The sequence below is a fragment of the Orcinus orca genome, chromosome 4 (genome assembly GCF_937001465.1).
Source record: "Orcinus orca chromosome 4, mOrcOrc1.1, whole genome shotgun sequence".
NCBI lineage: Eukaryota > Metazoa > Chordata > Mammalia > Artiodactyla > Delphinidae > Orcinus > Orcinus orca.
The window spans coordinates 128,081,562-128,107,053 of record NC_064562.1 but is presented as its reverse complement, the minus strand read 5'-3'; the positions used below and the strand labels follow the sequence as shown (position 1 = coordinate 128,107,053).

Sequence of the window (25,492 nt, the reverse complement as noted above, 5' to 3'; positions counted from 1 at the left end):
GTAAATACTTGTTAAAAAAATGTGCAAATGACTGGAAAGACAGGAGTTTTATATCCCCCTTTAAAGGAAAATTTTAATAATAAAAATTGTCCATAATTCCACTTCTCTGTTTAAACTGATTTCATATTTGCATCTGCTCTTTCCCAGTAATGTTTATTAAGCTACTTCTTTTTCAAGTAATGTTTTTGAGCTACTAATATGTGTCCGGCATTGTGTTAGGCACAGGAGTTACCAAAAAAAAAAAAAAAAAAAATGAATAAGACATGGTCCTTGCCATTCCTGATCTTGAAATATAATTAGGGATTTAGGTGTAGAGCAGACGGTCTCAGTGTCATGTGTAATTTAAATCAAACAAGCACAGTGTGTTGTAAGTGGATTTTAGAGAAGTCTTCCTGAAAAAGCCTTGGGCTTCTTTCTTGAAGAAAGTGTAAACTTAAGGAAAACGAAATCTAGGCCATCTAGGCATTATCAGCAGGGAATAATATTAAAAACTCATGGAGACATAATGCAAGTAGCCAAAGTCCAAGACAATTTGTGTGGAGTAAAAAGAGCTCTGCCAGTAAGAGTCGCATCATGAGGTCTGTGTATGTCATAGTAAGGTCTTGAAACTATATGCTAGATGCCAATGAGTCTTAGCTTTTGGGGAGAATATCAGCGATGCCTTGACATTGCACTTGAAGCACATATGTGCAAAATGAGCCTGGTAAGAGACCCATAGGGAGTGCGCAGCCATGGCAAAGCTTTTAGCCGGGAAGTCACATGGTCAGATTTGCTTTTTAGACAGATCATGCTGGTTGCAATGTGGCAAGAGGTAAAATTGGAAGGAGGGTGAGCAGTCACGAAACTGATGTATTTGTCCAGTTGAGATATTATGTGGCCATGGCAGCAGTAGAAAAGATGACAAAAAGTAGAGGGAATCAAGAAATTTTTAAAAGGCAAAATTAACAGAGCTTCTTAACTGATGGAGAAAAGAGGGTAAAGTTAGTCAAGGATGATTAACCAGGTTTGTGGCTTGGTTAACTTCGTTGTACTATTAAAGGAGATTTGGGATATGGGAGGAGAAGCAGGTCTTGGGATAAAGACAAATAAAGTTAATTGAGTTTAAGGTGCTTGTGGGACATCCAAGTTCCATATTCGTTGGCATGCATATCCAGTTTAAATCATAGGAAGTATCATTTTCACAAGGGATTACCTTATTGCATGTCAAAGCTTAAGGAGGTGACTGAGAAAAAAAAAGAATGTCTATGAATGAGACAGGAGGAAATTCCTAGGAACAGATTCTCATGGAAACAAGGGAATATGGAGCTAATGGTCTGCAGTGTCAAAAGTAGTGGAGAGACCCAGTATAAGATGAACAGGGACATAAATGAGATTTGAGAATGTTGATGAGTGTTCGGGTGATCATCCCCTCAGTGTGGAATAGATGAGGAGATCACTGAGATCAAGAAGGGGCTTGGGGCTTCCCTGGTGGCGCAGTGGTTGAGAGTCCGCCTGCCGATGCAGGGGACGCGGGTTCGTGCCCCAGTCCGGGAAGATCCCACATGCTGCGGAGCGGCTGGGCCCGTGAGCCATGGCCGCTGAGCCTGCGCGTCCGGCGGGAGAGGCCACAACAGTGAGAGGCCCACGTATCGCCAAAAAAAAAAAATTGCTTAAGCAAAATACAAACTTGATAGGGATATATGATCCTATGCTGAATTTGCTTGTTCTTACTTGTTCTTTATATAGAGTTGAGTATAGGTATATTCCGACTTGAATAATGTAGTTAAATAGACAACATCCAAGTGATTAAAATAGAATTCTACCACCACCTCTGCTCCCTCTGATATTGAGAAGTGCCTCCTAGTGAATCATCTTTCCTTCTCCAACATTAGATAACTTCAGAATAGCACCATCCATCAATCTACCCGTCTAGCAACCTGCCATCTTAGAGTTGGAGATGTGACAAGACATTGAAGCATCCTATGGTTTCCTTTCTAGGGTCCCACAAAATGGTTCAGTATGTCTGCAACACCCTCTTCCCTGTGGAGCTGGCGGCAGGAGAGGGCAGGATATATAAGAGGAAGGAGAAGTGAGGCTTCTGTCAGAGACAGAAAGAATGCTCTCAGTGAAGGAAACCTACACATTAGACTTGAAACACCCAGGTCCAGAGCCTCTGAGTGTGCTTTACATTTGGCATCGTGCTAAAGCTGATTAGCATTATACTGACTTAACATTTGTATTCCAGGGATGAATTGCTATCAGTAATAATTCCTACAAATACTGTGTTAATATGTATATAAGGATATATTTCATCTTTAAATCTGCATCTGAAGATCATGTTGTCTTACTGTTGAATAGTGATGAAGCAAACTGTGAATTAGGAGTTTGTAAGTTCTGCAGTAATTAATTAAATTAAATTAAGCCTTATATTCCTGAGAACCTAATTGTTTATTTTTTTTTAATTCCATTAAGCCAGATGATTAAACCAATAAATTAAGCACTTAACATAGTGGCTTGCACATAATAAGCAACAAATAAATAGTTTTGATTCAGTGCACGATTAATTATTAAGTTTAAGCACATTTCCTCTTACTGAGCTGTTGTGATAAAAAATGGAGGCAAGCTAAGATTGTATAGGTTCTTGTAGGTTGGTATTAAGTACAAATTTGTTACTCTTCTTATATTTTAACTTCAATAAGAAACATTAGAACATGCACTTAGAGTTCAGGTGAGAAAATTAGATAATTTAGGTGGTTTGACAGATGGTAAGCTGTCTTACATACCTCTTGGAAGCTAGTTTAAACAATGCACAAATACACAAATAGACTATTCATTTTCTAAAATGGTAATTGAATGATCTAGGCCTAGGTCTGTCTTTCTATTCTAGATAAGCAGTATGCTAAGAAAGTGAGTATAAATGAGATTTCAAATAAGTACATAACACAATAATTTGCCTGTAGCATTTTGATGTACGATTCTTAGCTGTTTCTTAGTGGAGCTCTGGCAGAACCTCTAATTTGCAAAGGAGGCAAAGAAGGCTTTATTACCTTTTATTTAAAAGAAATATAGCTTCATTTCCTGAGAAAAATATTCCATAATTCAGAAATATGCCTATTCAGCTAATTAATCTGAATTCCTATAGCTTTACTGTGATTCTCATTATTTGTTTTGAAATTTGTTGAACATTGTATAGCCAATAAAAAGTTAGATAAAATTACAAAAGCAACTGGAGCTATGTTTTTTCATACTTATGAAGTAAGTGGGTGTGTATGCAAGTGTGTGCATACACATGTGCAATAAATCATTCAGTAATATTCCAGAAACCCAACTAAAAATACAAAGTAAAGAATAAGAAATCTGTTGTCCGGTAATAAGTGTAGTATATTGGCAATAGAGTGGGTACTAAAGCTGAAACATGGAGAAGAATTTGTGAGGATGAATGCTAAACCTAGAAACAAGTTACTTATTTGCTATTGACTAAATCAAAACATTGGGAATAAAACCAAGACTAATTTTTGGTATATTTTTAAAAATGAGATTACTGCCCTAGATACCCCTTCAAGGAGCATTATTTCTGTAACCCTGTGTGAAAATTAATCCAGCATTATCTTTAAAAAACAAAAACAAAAACTAGATTGATTCTAGTTTGATGAGTCTTTATTCAGATATTTGGGAAAATGTTGTGATACTAGAAATTAACTTACTACCAGTTTCCAGTATGAAAGCATGATCTCTAGAGCATACCAAAGAGAATGTTTATAGCATTTGGGAGAATATAGCTTCTGTAAGTCCCTTTAGTAATAGATATATCCTGGGTATTTATTGCGAACAATGGAAGGAAACAATATTGGGACCAAATAAGAAGAGATTGAGATCCCTATTTCCAATCCTTTTGATCCCTTTCTCTCTCCATCTTTCTCCAACTAAACTCGCATTTCTGCCTGGGCATTCCTGTCCCACGTTTCTTCCTGGCCAGCTCTTCCTTATTTATGTAAATTCTTTCTCCAACAGCACGTCAGTCTTCAAGGTTTCTCTGACTCCCAGAAAGAATTTATCATTCTCTCCTCTCTTTTATCCTCTGTGAATTTATTACTCCCTCCTCTCTTTTTGCTTATCCTGTGTACAAAGAGTGTAACTTTTTGAATTCATATAGCAGTGGTCTAAAGCCCTCTGTGAAAATGGAGAAAGTAGCAGGAATTTCTCATAAACTGCAATAGGTGACAAGCTATGAGAGGACCCCCAGCCTTACTGACATTGGGCATCCATTGGTATAATGCTCCAGGGTGGATGGTACTTACTGCTTATTTATCTGTGAGCTCTTACACCATCCACATTCATGTTCATTTTCCTTCCTTTTATCATGCCAATGAGTATTGGGTGGAACTTTTTTACTTACAGTTGCACATACTTCCTATGTAAATGAGAAGATTTTCTAGTTACTAGGATTACCAGGTCGTAACGATTTAAAAACAGACCTATGCTTTAAAGCATGTTCCACAGAAAGATACCTTTCGATTTATTTTTCTGCTTTTTCCAATAGACCAAATGCTTGATGATAGTTACAACTTGATTCTTTATATCCCTGTCTGTTAGTACGGGCAAGCCTTGTACATATTAGGGATACAGTTCGGTAATATTTGTAGAATTAGTATGTAAAAAATGCTGATGTATAGGTGACAAGCTTAGCTCCTCATGGTTATTTGTATTATCAGGAAGAAAATGTGAGAACAAATGTGTCTCTAACTGGAGAACTTAGTGGGGAAATTCCTGCTATTCCCTGAATTCATAAAACAACAAGCACCATTTAAGAAAAATATTTACTTTATTTATTTATTTTCTCTCTCTCTCTGTTTTTTTTTTTTTTTGGCTGCATCGGGTCTTAGTTGAGGCACGTGGGATCTTTTTTCTGTTGCGTCACGCCAGCTCTTCGTTGCAGCTCGAGGACTCCAGGGCATGTTGGCTCTGTAGTTTGCAACATGGGAGCTCAGTAGTTGTGGCATGTGGGCTTAGTTGCCCAGTGGCATGTGGGATCTTAATTCCCCAACCAGGGATAGAACCTGTGTCCCCTGCATTGGAAGGTGGGTTCTTTACCACTGGGCCACCAGGGAAGTCCCAGCAAGCACCATTTAATAGCTTGCAGCCACATAAGCTTGAGTATTTCCTTTGTAAACATCTACACACCCACAGGGATCCCCAAGAACAGTATGTCCTCTGCAACAGAGAGTCTGTCGGGCTCCTGAAGAGTCAAAACTCATACCTGTCATCTTGGAAAACCCCAATGTTTTGGAGTATTGTCTTATAGGCATGTATCATTGAATCACTAGGTTCACTCATCTGTCACCTCTATTCCAGGATTCTTTCTGGAATAATGTTGGTCAGAAATATGTTAGAATCTTAGTTTGGGAGTATAAATTCGCCCATCATTTACAGTGGCTTTGCTGCTTTCATAAGACGATCCAAACATTTTGTGGCTAAATTCAGTCTCATTCTTCTGGTGCCTAAAGCCAACTTTTAGATGAATTACTGAGATACGCCAACTGTTTCAGCCCAATTAACTTGTGAAACAAAACTTAGCTGCAGTGATATTTTTAGTCAAAGGCAGTTGCCCTGGCATTAACAATGAAAACAGGAATTCACAGGAAAATTCAGCAGAACATCAGCAGGAGTCCTAGAGTGGTTCAGTATATGTAAAAAAATTAATGATATGTAGTTTATAAGGTGATGATGATCACTTAGTAACATTCATCAGAGGGCTAATGGCAGATATATTTTTAAAAGTGATTATTTTCCTCTGATCATCCAGGCATGATAAATAATAAAATATGAGCAAAAATTGTGGTAATACAAGAGATTTTTTTAAATGACAGTGATTTCAATATGAAGGTAAATTTAGAATAGTCACGTCCACATTGCATTGCTTGAAACTTAGTCTCGTAAATGACTAAGAGATAGCACAAGTATCCAGATTTTAGTTTATCTTTTATATAGTAGAACTTCTGATAGATTTACTGAATTTCAGTTGTGCAGTTAATAGATTTCTTCACAGGACTCAAATTGTTTCCAATTAGGTGGACTTTTCTACTCTTTTAAAAACATATTTTATAATAGTCTCTTGTGATTCTTTAGAATATCTGTAGTATATATAAATCTGTAAATGGTGAGTGCTTTTTTCCTGTTTCTGGCTTTTATTTTTTTATGTACATTAGAGTATGGGATATCAGGTATCTTGTTGAGATGTATGATATATGTTAGAAATTTTTCTTTCACTTCTTAAAATGAGAATCTATTTTTTGATAAGTGTGATGTTATATGTATATATATGATATATGCAAAACAAACACAATATATAATTTATAGGAAATTACTAAAAATATTTAGGTCAGCAAATAAAGATCAGTGACTTCACTATTTTTTAAAAACTTGCTATAAATTAACTTCTTTTTAAAATGTGAAAGGATATGCAGTTAGCTTGGGTAGGTGAAGCAGAAAATTAGATAGTAATTATAAGAATGGAATTTTTCTCTCTATGATTTAATTACATTGCAAATTACCTGAGCGTTGAGAGATATTTCTCCTTTGGTCTCACATCTTCAGCTGAAGATTATTGTTGCCAAACTGTGGGTCCAGGGTGTTACCAACTCTCTTCAGCCAGATCCCTCACCTCCAAGAGTGTCTTGCACATTTGGGTGTGGGCCCAGCTTCGGCTCCAGGGACTGGAAATCTAAGGGACAGAAGCCCATGCTTGGCAGGGGAGCCTGATGCCTCAACAGGGCATACACCACAGTCTACCTGGATGGATTATCAGTTTTCTCATTTTTTTTCTTCTTATATAGGCATAGGCACTGTGTTGTCTGTTGTGTGTCTTCTTCTGGAGAGCTGAGCGTATTATTTTATCAACTCCTCCATCCTTAGAAAATATGTGCATGTGCCACGCTAGATTTTTGGTGAGCTAAGAGTAGGACTGGTGCAAAGCTGTGTGATTGCAAGTCATCAATTGCCAAGGAGATAATGTGCCCCTTAGCAGGCTAACTCCAAGTCAAAAGAAGGTATATTCTGTGATAAGACATGAGAGAGGCAAACAATTCTGCTGATCTCCAAACACAGCTTGCACAGCCTTAAATTTCCATTTCAAGATTTCCATTAGGACTTATAAAGAATTTTATAAATGGCTCACACCTCATAGACACTACAGAAAGAGCATTTACTTTCAAATTTGATATGCCCAGGTTGAGAACACTTGGTCTGCCTTGCTGAGTGTCCTTGGGTATTCCAGAGGGGTTCTGGGGTCATGGCAGTCATATCTTGGTGAGTTGGGGATAATGTGAACTGAATTACTCATGGAACTTGGTCAGATATGGATAGAGCCACTGTTAGCCTGTTGGTGTTTCTGTGCCATTAGAAAAAGCTCCTGGTATGGGCACTTTGCTTAGAGAGTGGAATAAGGCTGGATTACAGCCCTCCCTTGCCTCCTTGGCTTGTGCCTTTGTATATAGCACAAATTGCACAGCCCTTATCTGGTGGCTCTGAATAGGGAGGAATGCTGTCTTTTCTCTTTGCATTTTATGAATAGACAAAATCGAGCATGGAAAAAATTTTTCGCCTGACCTGACCTCACACAATTGGCTAATAACAAACCAGTTGATATTATGTTGAATCTACTTCATTATCAATTTGACCATGCTGCCTAAAAGTGAAAAGTAACAGTGGAACAAACAACTGGATGACGTAGAACTGTTTATTAACGTTCAAGTGTATGGTATGGATAATTTCCTAAATCCCTCTGGGACCCAGAGAGGAATAGGAAGTAGCAATACTTATTTAGTCTGCATTACATTATACTCTTTTTCACTGCCATCATCATTATTATCATCATCAAGTATTGTTTTGATTAAAAAAATTGTATTGTAAAATGTACATAACATAAAAATTGCTTAGCCATTTTTAAATGTCCAGTTAAGTGGCATTAAGCACATTCATATTATTGGGCAACCATCATCACCTTCCATCCGTAGAACTCTTTTCATCTTGCAGAACTGAAACTCTGCATCCACTAAACAATAACCCCCCGTTCTTCCCTCTCTTCAGTCCCTGGCAAGCACCATTCTACTTTCTGTCTCTCTGATTTTGACTACTCTAAGTACCCCATGTAAGTGAAATCATACTGGCTTATTTCACTGAGCATAGTGTCCTCAGGGTTCATCCGTGTTGTAGCATATGTCAGAATTTACTTCCTTTTTAGGACTGAGCAATATTTCATTGTCTGCATATACCATATTTTGCTTATCCACTGATCAGCCAATGAACACTTGAGTTGCTTCCATGTTTTAACTATTGTGAATGATGCTGCTGTGAACATGGGAGTGCAGATATCTTTTCAAGAAACTGCTTTTAATTCTTTGGGGTATATACCCAGAAGTAGAATTGCTGGATCATATGGTAATTCTGTTTAAAAAAATTTTTTTGGAATTGTCATACTGTTTTCCACAGCAGCTGTACCATGTTACATTTCCACCAATAGTGCACAAGTATTCCAGTTTCTCTGCGTCCTCACCAACACTTGTTATTTTCTGGTTTTTCTTATAGTAACCATCTTAAGCCGTGTGAGTTGGTATCTCTCTATGATTTTAATTTGTATCAAACTTTTTTTTTAATGCATAGAATGGTGGTCTATTCCTTGCTTTCAGGAAGCATTCATTTTGAAATGTACATCTTTGCAAAATATTGCCTGAGCATTTAAGCAATCTTAGATTAAGGCATCTTGTTAAACCACACACACACACACACACACACACACACACACACACACACACATATAATAAGCTTAATGACTGACTTGCTCACTTGAGGTCTGTGATGTTAACAGAACAAAAATAACCTATCTCATTTCTGCATTTGTTTTATTCTATGTGCCCTTAATTGTGGTTAGCAGCACTATTTTCATTAATGCTTTTTCTTGGTCATCAAAGAGGAAAAACAACTTTAAGAATATGAACTTTTGTTAGTGGTTCAAACTTTTCATCTGCATTTGCGAAAGACGGAATGAGGAGGCGATTAAAAAGCAGAGTTGGCATGAGTTTTAGAATTGAGGGAGGATACAGAAATCCAGAATGATATTGAAGGGAAAGATTGATTACACAGAAAAACAGGAGTAAAGTAAGTGCTCCTTTGAAGGATTTCAGACCCTGCCACCCCAGTCCACTCCCCCACTCTGCTTAGTGCTACAAGTTGGACAGTGCCAATGAATACACTGTCCTGCTTTAATATCCCACACTGAGCCTCCTGCAGTGTGCTGCCTTTCCTCCTGGCCTGACTCAGGTTTTGAATGGAACACTTCCAATGGCCTGTCTCAGTTTTATTATCTCTACTGTAATTCCTCAACAAATCTATCTACATCAGAATCAATAAGAAACTCTTTGGACCTTCTATTAAAGCAATTCTCAGCCTTTTTTGATTTCCATCGTACAATTTGGCATCCATTCAGAAAACCATTTCTGGTCAACCTCAGATAATCTACTACTTCAGAGGTGTTATCAAATACTGGGTATTCAGCTAGAAAATAACTTACATAATAAATTGGTCTTAGCTAAAAAAAGATACTAACAGTGGCATTAACAATGAACCAGAATTGTGTTTTGAATCCGTCCATCCCAAGTTTGCATCAGCCGCCTGCATGCCCGCCGTTGGCACTTTATCACAACTGGCTGACAAATCTCATTCTGCTCGTGTCATGGTTGCACCGCTTGACTCATCTTAAAACTCATCATTCACCAAGAACTTTGAACGTTTCTGAACATATGAGAGGGGCATAATGTCAAACAGAAGTTGAACATATAGATATTCTTGATCTCTGTACTCAGTTATAGTAAAAAAAAAAAAAAAGAGGTATATGTGTTCAGTTCTTCAAAAAATGGAATATAAACATAGCTAGTTATCTCCCAAGAATCATAAAATACCATGTTTTTAAAAAAATTTTACTTATTTTTTTATACAGCAAGTTCTTATTAGTTATCCATTTTATACATATTAGTGTATACATGTCAATCCCAATCTCCCAATTCATCCCACCACCACCACCACCCCACCGCATTCCCCCCTTGGTGTCCATACATTTGTTCTCTACATCTGTGTCTCTATTTCTGCCCTGCAAACCAGTTCATCTGTACCATTTTTCTAGGTTCTGCATATATGCGTTAATATACGATATTTGTTTTTCTCTTTCTGACTTACTTCATTCTGTATGACAGTCTCTAGATCCATCCACATCTCTACAAATGACCCAATTTCATTCCTTTTCATGGCTGAGTCATATTCCATTGTATATATGTACCACATCTTCTTTATCCATTCGTCTGTCGATGGGCACTTAGGTTGCTTCCATGACCTGGCTATTGTAAACAGTGCTGCAGTGAACATTGGGGTGCATGTGTCTTTTTGAGTTATGGTTTTCTCTGGTATATGCCCAGTAGTGGGATTGCTGGGTCATATGGTAATTCTATTTTTAGTTTTTTAAGGACTCTCCATGCTGTTCTCCATAGTGGCTGTATCAATTCACATTCCCACCAACAGTGCAAGAGGATTTCCTTTTCTCCACACCCTCTCCAGCATTTGTTGCTTGTAGATTTTCTGATGATGCCCATTCTAACTGGTGTGAGGTGATATCATAGTTATGATTTGCGTTTCTCTAATAATTAGTGATGTTGAGCAGCTTTTCATGTGCTTCTTGGCCATCTGTATATCTTTTTTGGAGGAATATCTATTTAGGTCTTCTGCCCATTTTTGGATTGGGTTGTTTGTTTTTTTAATATTGAGCTGCATGACCTGTTTCTATATTTTGGAGATTACTCCTTTGTCCATTGATAAGTTTGCATATATTTTTTCCCATTCTGAGGGTTGTCTTTTCATGTTGTTTGTAGTTTGCTTTGCAAAAGCTTTTTAGTTTCATTAGGTCCCATTTGTTTATTTTTGTTTTTATTTCCATTTCTCTAGGAGGTGGATCAAAAAGGATCTTGCTTTGATTTATGTCATACAGTGTTCTGTCTATGTTTTCCTCTAAGAGTTTGATAGTGTCTGGCCTTACATTTAGGTCTCTAATCCATTTTGAGTTTATTTTTGTGTATGGTGTTAGGGAGTGTTCTAATTTCATTCTTTTACATGTAGCTGTCCAGTTTTCCCAGAACTACTTACTGAAGAGGCTGTCTTTTCTCCACTGTATATCCTTGCCTCCTTTGTCATAGATTAGTTGACCATATGTGTGTGGGTTTATCTCTGGGCTTTCTATCTTGTTCCATTGATCTATGTGTCTGTTTTTGTGCCAGTACCATATTGTCTTGATTACTGTAGCTTTGTAATATAGTCTGAAGTCAGGGAGTCTGATTCTTCTAGCTCTGTTTTTTTCCCTCAAGACTGCTTTGGCTATTTCGGGTCTTCTGTGTCTCCATACAAATTTTAAGATTTTTTGTTCTACTTCTGTAAAAAATGCCATTGGTAATTCGATAGGAATAGCATTGAATCTCTAGATTGCTTTGGGTAGTGTAGTCATTTTCACAACATTGATTCTTCCAATCCAAGAACAACATGGTATATCTCTCCATCTGTTGATATCATCTTTAATTTCTTTCATCAGTGTCTTATAGGTTTCTGCCTACATGTCTTTTGTCTCCCTAGTTAGGTTTATTCCTAGGTGTTTTATTCTTTTTGTTGCAATGGTAAATGGGAGTGTTTCCTTAATTTCTTTTTCAGATTTTTCATCATTAGTGTATAGGAATGCAAGAGATTTCTGTGCATTAATTTTGAATCCTGCAACTTTACCAAATTCATTGATTAGCTCTAGTAGTTTTCTGGTGACATCTTTAGGATTCTCTGTGTATAGTATCATGTCATCTGCAAACAGTGACAGTTTTAATTCTTCTTTTCTGATTTGTATTCCTTTTATTTATTTTTCTTCTCTGATTGCCATGCCTAGGACTTCCAAAACTATGTTTAATAATCATGACAAAAGTGGACAACCTTGTCTTGTTCCTGATCTAGAGGAATTGCTTTCAGTTTTTCACCATTGAGAATGATGTTTGCTGTGGGTTTGTCATATATGGCCTTTATTATGTTTAGGTAGGTTCCCTCTATGCGTACTTTCTGGAGGGTTTTTATCATAAATGGGTGTTGAATTTTGTCAAAAGCTTTTTCTGCATCTATTGAGATGATCACATGGTTTTTATTCTTCAGTTTGTTAATATGGTATATCACATTGATTGATTTGTGTATATTGAAGAGTCCTTGCATCTCTGGGATAAATCCCACTTGATCATGGTGTATGATCCTTTTAATGTATTGTTGGATTCTGTTTGCTAGTATTTTTTGAGGATTTTTGCATCTATATTCATCAGTGACATTGGTCTATAATTTTCTTTTTTTGTAGTACCTTTGGTTTTGGTATCAGGGTGATAGTGGCCTCATAGAATGAGTTTGGGAGGGTTCCTTCCTCTGCAATTTTTTGGAAGAGTTTGAGAAGGATGGGTGTTAGCTCTTCTCTAAATGTTTGATAGAATTCACCTGTGAAGCCATGTGGTCCTGGACTTTTGTTTGTTGGAAGGTTTTTAATCACAGTTTCAATTTCATTACTTGTGATTGGTCTGTTTATATTTTCTAACTCTTTCTGGTTCAGTTTTGGATGGTTATACCTTTCTAAGAATTTGTCCATTTCGCCAGATTGTCCATTTTATTGGCATAGAGTTGCTTGTAGTAGTCTCTTAGGATGCTTTGTATTTCTCCGTTGTCTGTTGTAACTTCTCCTTTTTCGTTTCTAATTTTATTGATTTGAGTCCTCTCCCTCTTTTTCTTGATGAGTCTGGCTAATGCTTTAACAATTTTGTTTATTTTCTCAAAGAACCAGCTTTTAGTTTTATTGATCTTTGCTATTGTTTTCTTTGTTTCTATTTCATTTATTTCTGATCTGATATTTATGATTTCTTTCCTTCTACTAACTTTGGGTTTTGTTTGTTCTTCTTTCTTTAGTTCCTTTAGGTGTAAGTTTAGACTGTTTATTTTGAGATTTTTCTTGTTTCTTGAGGTAGACTTATATTGCTATAAACTTCCCTCTTAGAACTGCTTTTGCTGCATCCCATAGGTTTTGGATTGTCGTGTTTTCCTTGTCATTTGTCTCTAGGTATTTTTTGATTTCTTCAGTGATCTCTTGGTTATTTAGTAACGTATTGTTTAACCTCCATATGTTTGTGGTTTTTACATTTTTTTCCCCTGTAACTGATTTCTAATCTCATAGTGTTGTGGTCAGAAAAGATGCCTCATATTATTTCAATTTTCTTAAATTTACTGAGGCTTGATTTGTTACCCAAGATATGATCTCTCCTGGAGAATGTTCTGTGTGCACTTGAGAAGAAAGTGTAATCTGCTTTTTTTGGGTGGAATGTCCTATAAATATCAATTAAATCTATCTGGTCTATTGTGTCATTTAAAGCTTGTGTTTCCTTATTAATTTTCTGTTTGGATGATCTGTCCATTGGTGTAAGTGAGGTGTTAAAAGTCCCCCACTATTATTGTTACTGTTGATTTTCTCCTTTATAGCTCTTAGCAGTTGGCTTATGTATTGAGGTGCTCCTATGTTGGGTGCATATATATTTATAATTGTTATATCTTCTTGGACTGATCCCTTGATCATTATGTAGTGTCCTTCCTTGTCTCTTGTAACATTCTTTATTTTAAAGTCTATTTTATCTGATATGAGTGTTGCTACTCCAGCTTTCTTTCAATTTACATTTGCATGGAGTATCTTTTTCCGTTCCCTCATTTTCAGTCTGTATGTGTCCCTAGGTCTGAAGTGGGTCTCTTGTAGACAGCATATATATGCGTCTTGTTTTTGTATCCATTCAGAGAGCCTGTGTCTTTTGGTTGGAGCATTTAACCCATTCACATTTAAGGTAACTATTGATATGTATGTTCCTATTACCATTTTCTTAATTGTTATGGGTTGTTTTTGTAGGTCCTTTTCTTCTCTTGTGTTTCCCACTTAGAGTAGTTCCTTTAGCATTTGTTGTAGAGCTGGTCTGGTGGTGCTGAATTCTCTTAGCTTTTGCTTGTCTGTAATGCCTTTCATTTCTCTGTCAGATCTGAATGAGATCCTTGCTGTATCTCATTACTCATAGAGTAATCTTGGTTGTAGGTTCTTCCCTTTCATCACTTTAAATATATCATGCCACTCCCTTCTGGCTTGTAGAGTTTCTGCTGAGAAATCAGCTGTTAACCTTATGGGAGTTCCCTTGTATGTGATTTGTCATTTTTCCCTTGTTGCTTTCAATAATTTTTCTTTGTCTTTAATTTTTGTCAATTTGATTACTATATATCTCGGCCTGTTTCTCCTTGGGTTTATCCTGCCTGGGACTCTCTGTGCTTCCTGGACTTGGGTGGCTATTTCCTTTCCCATGTTAGGGAAGTTTTCGACTCTAATCTCTTCAAATATTTTCTCTGGTCCTTTCTCTCTCTCTTCTCCTTCTGGGACCCCTATAATGTGAATGTTGTTGCGTTTAATGTTGTCCCAGAGGGCTCTTAGGCTGTCTTCATTTCTTTTCATTCTTTTTTCTTTATTCTGTTCTGCAGCAGTGAATTCCACCATTCTGTCTTCCAGGTCACTTATCCGTTCTTCTGCCTCAGTTATTCTGCTATTGATTCCTTCTAGTGTATTTTTCATTTCATTTATTGTATTGTTCATCTCTGTTTGTTTGTTCTTTAATTCTTCTAGGTGTTTATTCTTTAATTCTTCTGTGTCTTTGTTAAACATTTCTTGCATCTTCTCAATCTTTGCCTCCATTCTTTTTCCGAGGTCCTGGATCATCTTCACTATCATTATTCTGAATTCTTTTTCTGGAAGATTGCCTATCTCCATTTCTTTTAGTTGTTTTTCTGAGGTTTTATCTTGTTCCTTCCTCTGGTACATAGCCCTCTGTCTTTGCATCTTGTCTATCTTTCTGTGAATGTGTTTTTTGTTCCACAGGCTGCAGGATTGTAGTTCTTCTTGCTTCTGCTGTCTGTCCTCAAAACACCATGTTTTTATTCCCTTCTCAATCTCTGATCCAAGTATGTGCCTTTATAATGAATTCAACAAGTACTTCCTGCATTTGTGATCAGACATGATTAGTTCACAGACAAACTCTGTCTTATGGGAAAGATACTATAAGATCCAAAACTGAAATATATGATTTCCAGGGGAAAACTGCCTGAGAGATACCTGCTTTCTTATAAAATATAATGGTAAGTGATATGGTGTCAGGAGCATCAACATTATGGCCTTGATATGTGATCACCCCACACGTCTGCTCTCTGTGAAATATAAAACCCTGGGATCATTCACTTAATGAGCATTTATTGAGCTTGTCACAGGCACTATGTGTCATCACTTGATATTTTATAGTGAAGAAGCAGGAACAGATTTTACCCTCCCAGAGCAACCATACGGGTAGAAAGACAAACATTAAACAAATGTGTACACAAAGAAATACGTGATTTTAATGGTGATAAGTGTTATGGAGTATAATACAGGGTTCTAAGGGGGTAAGATAACTTAGATGAGTAGGGGGTGTGAGGATATAAAATTTAAAGCAAGTTTTGAAGGATAAGAGGGATTTACTCACCAAATAGTAAAGGTAAAGACGTTGGGAATGTTCTGGAAGAGAGATCAGCACGTGAAAAGGACTGGGGATGGGAAGGAGCTTGGTGCACTTGAGGAACTTGAGAAAGGCTGCTGTGGTTGGAGCAGGATGGAGAGGGCCAGCAAGGAGGGTCAGGAGACATGCAGGTCATGTAAGGATTTTGCCTGGAAAAGCAGTGCACAGGTATTTAAGAGCTTCATGTAGCCATGAGACAAGATTTGATGTACACTTAAAGCTACTGTCTGGGGAATTGATGGCAGAGGGGCAAGAGAGGAGATGGTGCCAATGAGGAGGCCATTGCAGTAGTGCAGGTGACAGACAGTGATGACTTGGACTGGTGACATTAGAATGGAGATGGAAAGAAGTACTGATTTCAGATCCATTTTGGAGATAAAGTCAGCAGGATTTGTCTAGAGATTGGTAGATAAATAATATGAAAGGTAGTTGGGCCTCTTTACCCTCAGTTTCTAGCTTAAATATGGGTTAAACCATAAAATTGTGGACTGGTTTCATTCATCCATTTAATTATTTGATAATTTATCTACTCAATAAAGATTTATTAAGCTCTTTCTATCTGCCAGACATGCTATAAAGTACTGAAGGTACAATGTTCCATCATAGATGTCTGCCCAGAGATTGGCTTGGTTGACTATATATGTTAGAAGGTGGTGCTTAGAAGGCCTGACTTTTCAATTGTATCTCCATAGACTGTTCCCTTAGCTCAGTGGTTCTCATCAGGGACACTAGGAGGACCTTGGGGTGACTGGGAATAGTGGGATTGACAAGGTAGTGCTACTGGCACCTATTGTGGGGCCTGGTGCTGACAGTCTTGCCTATTCAAGGGACCATCCCACTTGGTAAAGGATTGTCTGGCCAGGAAGACCAGTAACACTCCTGTTAATGAACCGTGATCAGCTTCACTCTGACCAGCCCTCACCAGCAGTTGGTCTTACTTTAATCTAAGAATTAAAGGGGATATAAGTGGGAGTGCCTTTATGTCACTGTTCTTCCCAGTCTTTTCACATGACCGTTTGGGCTCTCCAGAGATCTTTGACCTGCTCTTCTCCTGCTCTCCAGCTTGTGTCCAAGGGGAAACAATTAGGGTAGCACAATGGGAATAAACAAACCCTTTCTTTCTTGTGTTGTGTGTTCTTGGGAAAAGTCCTTAACCTCCACTAACATAGTGTCCTTGTGTATAAAACGGAAATGATAGCTCTAGTATGTACCTCATGAGGTTGTTGCGTTACAACCCGTAGGGACTTAGAACAGTGCTTGGGCTTGGCACATAGGGAGCTCCCAATGGATATTTGCCATTATCGTTCAACAGTATGGAAGGCAGTGTGCCGGGCACCATGCAGGTAGCACAGGCGAACACGTCACCACTCACAGCTTCTGCCCGGGAGGTCACTGGAAGACACGCCCGTCACCCAAATGCAAGTCAGCATATGAAATGTTTTTGGAGAAACAAACAAAAAATTTGACTATGGTGATTCTTTGCTAACATGACTTCTGCTGTCTCTGTTCAGAGCCTTGGATTTCAGGTCCGGTGGCCTCTGCTCATTGGGTTTGTTCTTCAGCTCTATACTTGGAGTTCCAGGGGGAATTACTCCTTTTTCTCGGAGACACTCCTGGCCCTGCCTTGGAGAGATTGCCTCCTCACTGTGTGTTAGCTGGGCCCTGCTCTGGGTTCCTGTTTTCCAATGTGGCTACAGCCTGAGGTTCATGGGTTTTGCCCCACTACCTTGGGCATGCTCTAATCTCTACATCAGTGCTGGTTCTTGAGTTAACATGGAGCCATTTTCTCTTCCAAAGTCCAATCTTTGACATCTTGGATGCTAGCAGCTGCTCTCAGTGTCATAGGCAAAACTGTAATCCTCAAAATTTTATAAATGTTTTATTCAAGGTGAAACTACTTTCAACTATTTCTGATATAATTCACAAATATATATACAAGGAGCATGAATAATTCATTCTTGCTGAATAGCACAAAATGAATCAGCATTCCCATAAATAACAGCAACAACAAAAATCTTTTTGATATATAGAGTCTCATCTTTTCATAGTTCTAGAGTTATCGTTTATTTCCTGTAAGCTCTAAGGTTATAGAGGTTCATAAATGATAATTAATGCTTCAAATATATAATTGATATGCCTCATATCATACAGATCCCTGACACCACTTTATTTGCAAAATCTCTAATTAATTAATCTAACAGTTTATTCATGAGACTGATTTAATTTGTGACTGTGTGAAACTTCACATAGCATACTAAAAATTTTCCAAAATCTGTAATAACTGCTGCTTAATTTTGTGCTCCATTAAACAATCATGTGAGTATAGAAATGTGTTAAAGTTAGAAAATTCAAGCTTCTCTTTAAGGCAGTGTGTTCTATTAGAACTCCATTTTTTCCTTCTCAGATGTTTATCATACATATAGCAAAAATGACAAAATGGCTTCATTTGCACAAGGATATTTTTAAATAATGAGAAAAATGAATGCTAGAAAATGAGAAAGAGTACTGTCAGAGACAGTTGACTACATAATCTCCAACTCTACATAAAGCTCTCTCTACCCCTTAAATTTGTTTAATAGTTACACCTGACTTTTCAGTATTCTTCTTTAGATACAAACCCCTTAAGAAATAAAACCTATCATCACATATGGCTAAATTTTAGTGTTTTCCTTTTTCTTTTTAAGCACATGTAAACTCTAAACTTATAGTAGATGGGTAGCATGATTTTCTGACTTGGTTAATTCATTTAATCATTATTTCAGTACTCATTAATTGAACAAATGTTATGTGTTAGTTGCTGGGTTCGGTGCTAAGGTAACAAAGATCCGCAAGTCCTGATCCTAGCGATTTAGGATCTGACGATTCGCATGGAGTATATAATATATTTAAGAAACTACTATATATGCAGTAGCAATTTTATTAGTGGAAATGGACTTTTTAATCAATATTTGTTAAACACTTTAACAATCCAAAATTGTTTGTAATATATACAGATTTTCTTGCTACCTGTGGTCAGAAACAAAGATAAATATGAATATATATCATATCTATGTTGGTCACGTTCAAAGGAAGAAATCCCACAAAACTGTTATCATCGTTATAGAGACAGTAATAGATTTGTTGGAAGTTCTTTCTGTCTAATATTTAATTACTTTGTATCATAATTTGTCTAGGGCACACTGTATGATTGCGTTAATATCATAGATTCTAATTGGGAGAAAAACTTAGCTGTGCCAATAAATGAAATTACATGTACACATAACCAATAGTTTTCATAACAAGCCCATATGAAGCTTTAAATAATCATTTTAGATGTCCATTTTATGTGTAAAAGTAATAGAATTGAAAATAGTAACTTCAACATTAAAGGACTTAGAAATATCCAGAATGCAGTGGAGATGGGGGAAAGTTGAGTAAACTTTCAGACAAGTTTACAGTTTATAGTATCACATCTTTTCATTTAGGAGAGGAAAATACAGACAAGAGTAATAACTGGTGATCCCTGGAACATGTTATCGTTTGATGATATTTCAGAACTTATTAAAGTAAAAAACAAGAACAACAAAAAACTATCTTAGATTAATTTTATCTCACACTCTCTAATGTACATACAGCAAGTTTTATACCTTCACTTGATGCTTGACCAAATGACTCATACCTTCTAAATCTCTAGAAAAATGGACAGTGTAATTATTGAAAAGGCTGTACTGTGTAGTGATCGAAAGTATGGGCTGTGGTGTGGATGGCCCGCCTATGCCACTCAAGGCTGTGTAAAACTGGGCAAGTTACTTAACTTCTCTGTACTTCCATTTTCTCATGAATACACTGGGCTAGTGGTAAAACCATCCTAAATTATTAGAATTTATCAGTTAACATAAAGCTTAGCACACTGTGTGTCACATGGAAAGCGCTCAACAAATGTTAGCTCTTATGAGGTTAAACTCCAAAGCTGAAAGTTTCTTTTAAAATCAAGTCAGATCATAACAGAGGAAGGAATGACTGATAAATACATAAGAAAATGATTCATTTCACTAATACTCAAATTCGTATTAACATGAGCTAACTTTTTTCCAATTAGATAGGCATTTTCGTTTATTGACAATAACCATTATTAGTAATGATGTGGGCCTGTCGGTACTTTCAAAATGTTGGAGGTACCACCATTTTGGAAGGTAATTTTCCTTGTCTTCCCCCAAAAATTTTAAATGTGGATACTCTTTGACCCAGTAATTTTACTTTTAAGAATTTATCTTCTAATAATACTCTCAAAGATGTACGTGCACACACGCATACACACTACTTATTTTAAATAGGGAAAAAAATGCTTCTGACATGAAACAGTGCCCATGATTTAATGTAAAATGAAAAACACGATTAGCCTAATTGTTGTATATTGCACAATCGCACTTTAGTGAGAAAAGTGTTTCTTTGTGTGTGTTTGCAAAGGGAAAAGTATAAATGTTAAAAGATACACAGAAAGCTGAAAGGACACGTGTAAAGTTAAAATCGATTTATTCCCCGGAGTGGAATTGGGATTAAGAGATAGGGGAGGACTTGGTACATTTCCATATTTTAAAATTTTACCACAAAATTACATGACTTTTTAAAATTTAAAGAGTCATTTTTTAAGCAGGGAGAAGAAAAGCCTAAACCAGAGAATCACTGGTTAGGGAATTGTAGCCCCAAAGCAGTAATCTGTTGGACCTGAAGAAGAAATTAATCCCAGAGATAGTTACATCTCCTTATTTAGAGAACCTCGAAGTCCACGGTCTGAATGAACTTCCTGGAGTAACCAAATCTAGTTGCTGAGTTGTGGGGAAGTCTTCACTTTATTAAGAAGGGCAGACAGATATGGCTCCTTCCTAGCTGGCAAGGGGTCACTGCTGCCTCTCAGGCACTGCCAAAACCTGAGTCTTACTTTACCGGCAAAGACATGGAACATAAAGGAAATTGCTTTACAAGGAAAATCAAGCACTCAGCCCCAAAGTGGTATGTATTTTGGAAGGCCACCTCTAGCCCATAAAGGCATGTTCATTGCAGTTTAAAAAACGAGCCCCTCCAGAGAAATACAGCCTGCAAACTCACACTCTACACCCATGATGTGTTATCCTCTCTTTTTGTTCAGAAAATGTTCCTAAATGGTTCCACACACTTTGTCAGACCTCAGTTAATATTTAGAGAATTGAAGAGTTTCATAGAAACCATTTTCTATAAGATATGTCTGAGTATATTTATGGTATACAGAAAGTTGTATCCTTGGGATCTAGTGATACAAAGGCAAACAGAAAAGATGGAAGTGTTTAGATTAATATAAATTGAACATTATGGAGTCTTATAATGTTTTAATATGCTTTCTGTTTTGGTAATAATTTTTAAAATAATCTGAAAGCATATATTTCATGTGAACACTGGTGCAAATCTATTGATGCCTAGTTTTTTCTTCTTTTTTAATGTGAATATCTTGTTTGTCTTCACAGAGTTACTGGAGGTGAACTGTTTGAAGACATAGTGGCAAGAGAATATTACAGTGAAGCCGACGCCAGGTAAGTGACTTGCCCTGGGCAAGATACAGGACTCAGCACTCAGATGACACTTGTTCAGTATATCTCTCTACAAATATATTATGATGCTTAAGATTATGAGACTTTTATAATACCATCTTGGACTTTTCTTGATGAGACCCTCTTAATTGATATTTCTCTCTTAAGGATTTCCAAGATGATTCTTTGAAGAAAAAAAAAACAACTATGAATCTGGACTAAACTTTATTTTTATCTAGTATCTATAGTTAGAATACATATTTTATTTTTAAAAAAAGCCTAACTGGAATGACTTCTAATAAAGAAATACACTTTTTTATCAAAGTTATGAGCTCTTTAGATGCTAGGCTGCCCAGTATGGTAGCCAGTAGTCACACATGACTTCTTTTTTAAATTTATTTTATTGAAGTATAGTTGATACTATGTTACAATGTTGTATTAATTTCTGCTGTACAGCAAAGTGAGTCAGTTATACATATATACTTTTCCTTATTCTTTTCTGCTATGGTTTATTACAGGATATTGAATATAGTTCCATGTGCTATATAGTAGGACCTTGTTGTTTATACATATGACTCTTAATTTCAATTTCAATTAATTAAAATTAAATAAAAAGTTCACTTCCTCAGTTGCACTAGCCCCATTTCAAGTGCTTAATTGCACGAGTGGCTAGTGGCAACCGACTGGATATAGCAGATATAAAGCATTTCCATCATCACAGAAGTTCCATGAACAGCCCATGTCTAATCAGAGGCCATAAAAAGAAACAGACTCCAAAAGGCCCGGTGGTCTCCTTCAGGCATTATGAGCTGTTTAATGCTTTGGAAATTCCATTAATGTCCTTGGAACTCTCACTTGAAAAATATTTATTCAGGTACTTCAGAGGATTCAAGAGGATTTCCCAATCTTGTTAATTGGCAACATTTTTACAGAAGTTAAAAATGGCTAACATTTTGTCTAATTTGAGACTTCCTAGGCAATGTTTTTGGAGTAAAGTAACATTAATCTACTTGCTCAGACATTACTTAGACTGTATGGTGTTAATTTCCTTGGCATTTCTTACACATATTCTGCAGTTGGTGCTCATTTTGAAAAATCTGGCTGTGAGTGCTTGGCTCATTATTAGCAATATAAATGAGATGTTTTATATATATTCAGTTACTGATGGTCTGTGCCTGCTGGTTCTCTACCTAATGCTTTCAGAGCTTCCTAAGGCTGCTCATCCCCCTGTAGCCTGGCCCTCAGCAGATAGTCAGCCGATAGAAGGTTCCCCAACCCTCCAAAGTAGCACATGTATATACAGGCTCACTTCTAAATTTCTGATTAATCTTTTTGGTTTAATGCTACTGTTTATGACATTTTGTGAATCTTCTTTGCACATGACTACACTCTAATTTTTTAATGGAATGTTTCCTGCCAAAGTCCAATAGAAAGTTCCATGTCACTTATGCTATAATGAGTGAATCATCGCTTGTTCAGTTTAAGCCAGTTCCTCACATTAGGCCTCTGAAAAGGGCTTCAGAATAGCCTTGGAAGTAGCTATTTGCCCACTTTCCAAAAGAGTAATCTTTTTAATCAAGGTAATAAAAAAAGTGAGGGAATTTCCTTTATTTTGCTTTTCAAAGTTATGTTAAACAGGTTGTTCTTGTGTTTCAAAATATTGGTTGAAATTAATCTAGAGACCATTTTCACTATCGAGCAGCCCTGCAGATAACAGGATAGACCCTTGGTTGGTTGGATCATTTCATATGCATGCTTATATTAAATTTTGGAATGTACTGTGGGATACATTTTAGGATAGGTCCCACACATAATCAAGGAGAAGAAACATTCTCTTCTCAACTACAAGCATAAAGAGCAAATAATTTGTAAAAATCTGTTTAGTACTAGTCCTCAAGAAGTTAAGAATTGAATTAATTCTCACTGGTAACATATGGTGAACTTTATTTAATATGAATTCTTGTTTACTTCTTTATTTTCTGTTATTCATTAAGCCCAATAACTTATACCAGTGGTTTGAGATGAGAGAGTGAAGTATTCCTAAAAAGTAGTATAAAGTGAACATTATTGTAGAAGGCAAAAGAGTCATATGATTTAACAGATAATTACGAACACTCCAATAAGCTGTATAGTCAAAAACAACCAATATGAAGCTGTTTTAGTGGTACACTTAATCAAGTTAGAGCTAGAAAATCACAATCATGAGCAATTTTGTGACATGTTGTAATAAATCAGATGGTGATTACTTTCTTTGGAGTAGTAGTATTTTGTACATTAAATGATTGAAAATATCCTCATTAAAGTATTTGCTTAATCCTTATATGAATGAATGTAGAATGAATGAATGTCTATATATACCTGCATTTGAATCGCATAGTGAACTTGTACAGAATTCATCAGTGTGATATGTTCTACATTACTGTATGTCATATGACAGCTCAGGGGACCTTATAGGTGCCCATCGATGACGTCTACCATAGAATTTAATTAGCGTCTATTTGACATCAGTGAGCCTTTAATAAGAATAGCATAAGTTGTGCATTTTAACATAGTAATAAGCATAAGTTTTCCTTCACTGGGGTGTATGAAAATGTGTCTAACAACCACCAGTGCTCCAGGGGATTTTAAATTTTATTTACTTTTTGTAAGTTCTTAGCCCTTCCCCAGAGTATGACTATACTGAAGAGGAGTTTGTTTTATGCCATGGGTTTACTTTAAATTCTCCCTGTTATTGGAGACGTGCGTTAGTTTTCCTATTAATATATTATACAAGCAGCACCATTTCTAAGTCAAAATGGTAAATGTCTCCCTCCATTTTTTTTGACCTTTGTTTCACCTGCCACTTCATCTGTGTTTACCCTCTTGTTTCAACACCTATGTTTAATTGTGACCTCAGATTTTAAACAGTTTAGATGTGTATGAGAAATACCCATAAATTTTATTTCACTGAAGAATTTTCCCAGAACATTGTGGAAATTATTTATAAAATTTTCTCCCTGAATATGGAAATATTGAGTTCTGTATACAAATGATTTAATTTATGGAGTTGCAATGAAAAACACACACAGCTCAAATTGTTTTGTCTGAATATGTCACAAATTCTATGTTGGATGTCATTTTTGTTAGAACCAGAATTAGCTTTATTCAGCATTATTTAATTCCAGTGTAAAGCTAAAAAAATGTGAAAAATATAATTTTTGTTTGTTGTTTGTTTCGTTCAAACTTTCATTTTATTTTGTATTCAATGTGACTATGTGCCTTTAAAATGTTCTCCCTTCCATTCTGCCCTTGTATCTTTACAGTCATTGTATACAGCAGATTCTAGAAAGTGTAAATCATTGTCACCTAAATGGCATAGTTCACAGGGACCTGAAGGTCAGTATATGGAGTCCATAAATCTGAATCAAAGGAAGTTTTTTTTTGGTTTTTTTTTTCTGGGGAAAGGGCAGAGGGTGGGTATTTAAAATGGTTCCCTTGCCTTTCCCAACTTTTCCCTAAAATGACTAAATGATGAAATGATAATGCATGATGGCTCTTTCAGTTTGCTCATCTACAGGCTAAATATACATCATAGCAAAAAGGGAAGGACAGTATTGAGAACACCTGTTACGTTTCCGAGGAGTAAACCACCAGAGGCAGTTTGGGGGCAGGCTTTCCTGAGATGACCAGCACTTGCCTGGAGATAAACTTGGCCTGTGATGTATGTCCGCCTGTAGATTTAAACACCACTTCTGTTCTGAGACCATGGGTTGCTGTAGCAGAACAACTGGTTACGCATTGCTCCATTTGAGTCTGATGAACCCTCAGGCAAGAGATGATAATTGCCAGCTAAATTAAAGCATGCGAAGTTAATGATTTATCAAAAATTCATTACGTATCCTAATTTAACCTTAATGGTGCCTTGACTGCTAATGTGACAGCTTTGGAATGATACTAGAAAAATGGGAGAGAAGAGGGAAACAGTTTTTTTTGTGTGAGGTGGAGGTGGAGCACAAAAGCTATAAAAATAATAGTTGTGTTCCAGTTCATTTCCTGTGAGGATTTATAACCAGGAAATGAGCTCCTGAATTAAATATTTTTAAGATGGATTTTTCTAGAACAAGTGGACCCACATTTTGGCTCACATCTGGCAAGATCCTGATTGTTCTGAGGTAGTAGTCACTCTTCTTGAGCATGTTTACATTACTGAAGATGTTTAAAATACAACTCCAGTTGTCTGCTAGTTTTGCACTTTAACCCAGTCTCTCTGAGGCTATACAGACAGTGAGTGTAAGCTTGGAACTAACACACGCCCCCTGGTGTTTG

General features: G+C 36.7%; 1 protein-coding gene across 39 annotated transcripts in view; it reads left to right on the top strand.

Annotated features, from left to right (window-relative positions):
• Positions 1-25,492, top strand: part of CAMK2D (calcium/calmodulin dependent protein kinase II delta) — a 273,998-nt gene that overhangs the window by 170,219 nt on the left and 78,287 nt on the right. For 25 of the 39 annotated variants that reach the window (XM_049708866.1, XM_049708868.1, XM_049708888.1 and 22 more), the window contains 2 exons: positions 21,125-21,190; positions 24,490-24,562. In XM_049708866.1, coding sequence (XP_049564823.1) covers positions 21,125-21,190; positions 24,490-24,562 — 139 coding nt within the window. The remainder of the gene's footprint in view (positions 1-21,124; positions 21,191-24,489; positions 24,563-25,492) is intronic. The other 14 variants (XM_049708877.1, XM_049708875.1, XM_049708886.1 and 11 more) reach the window with 1 other exon arrangement.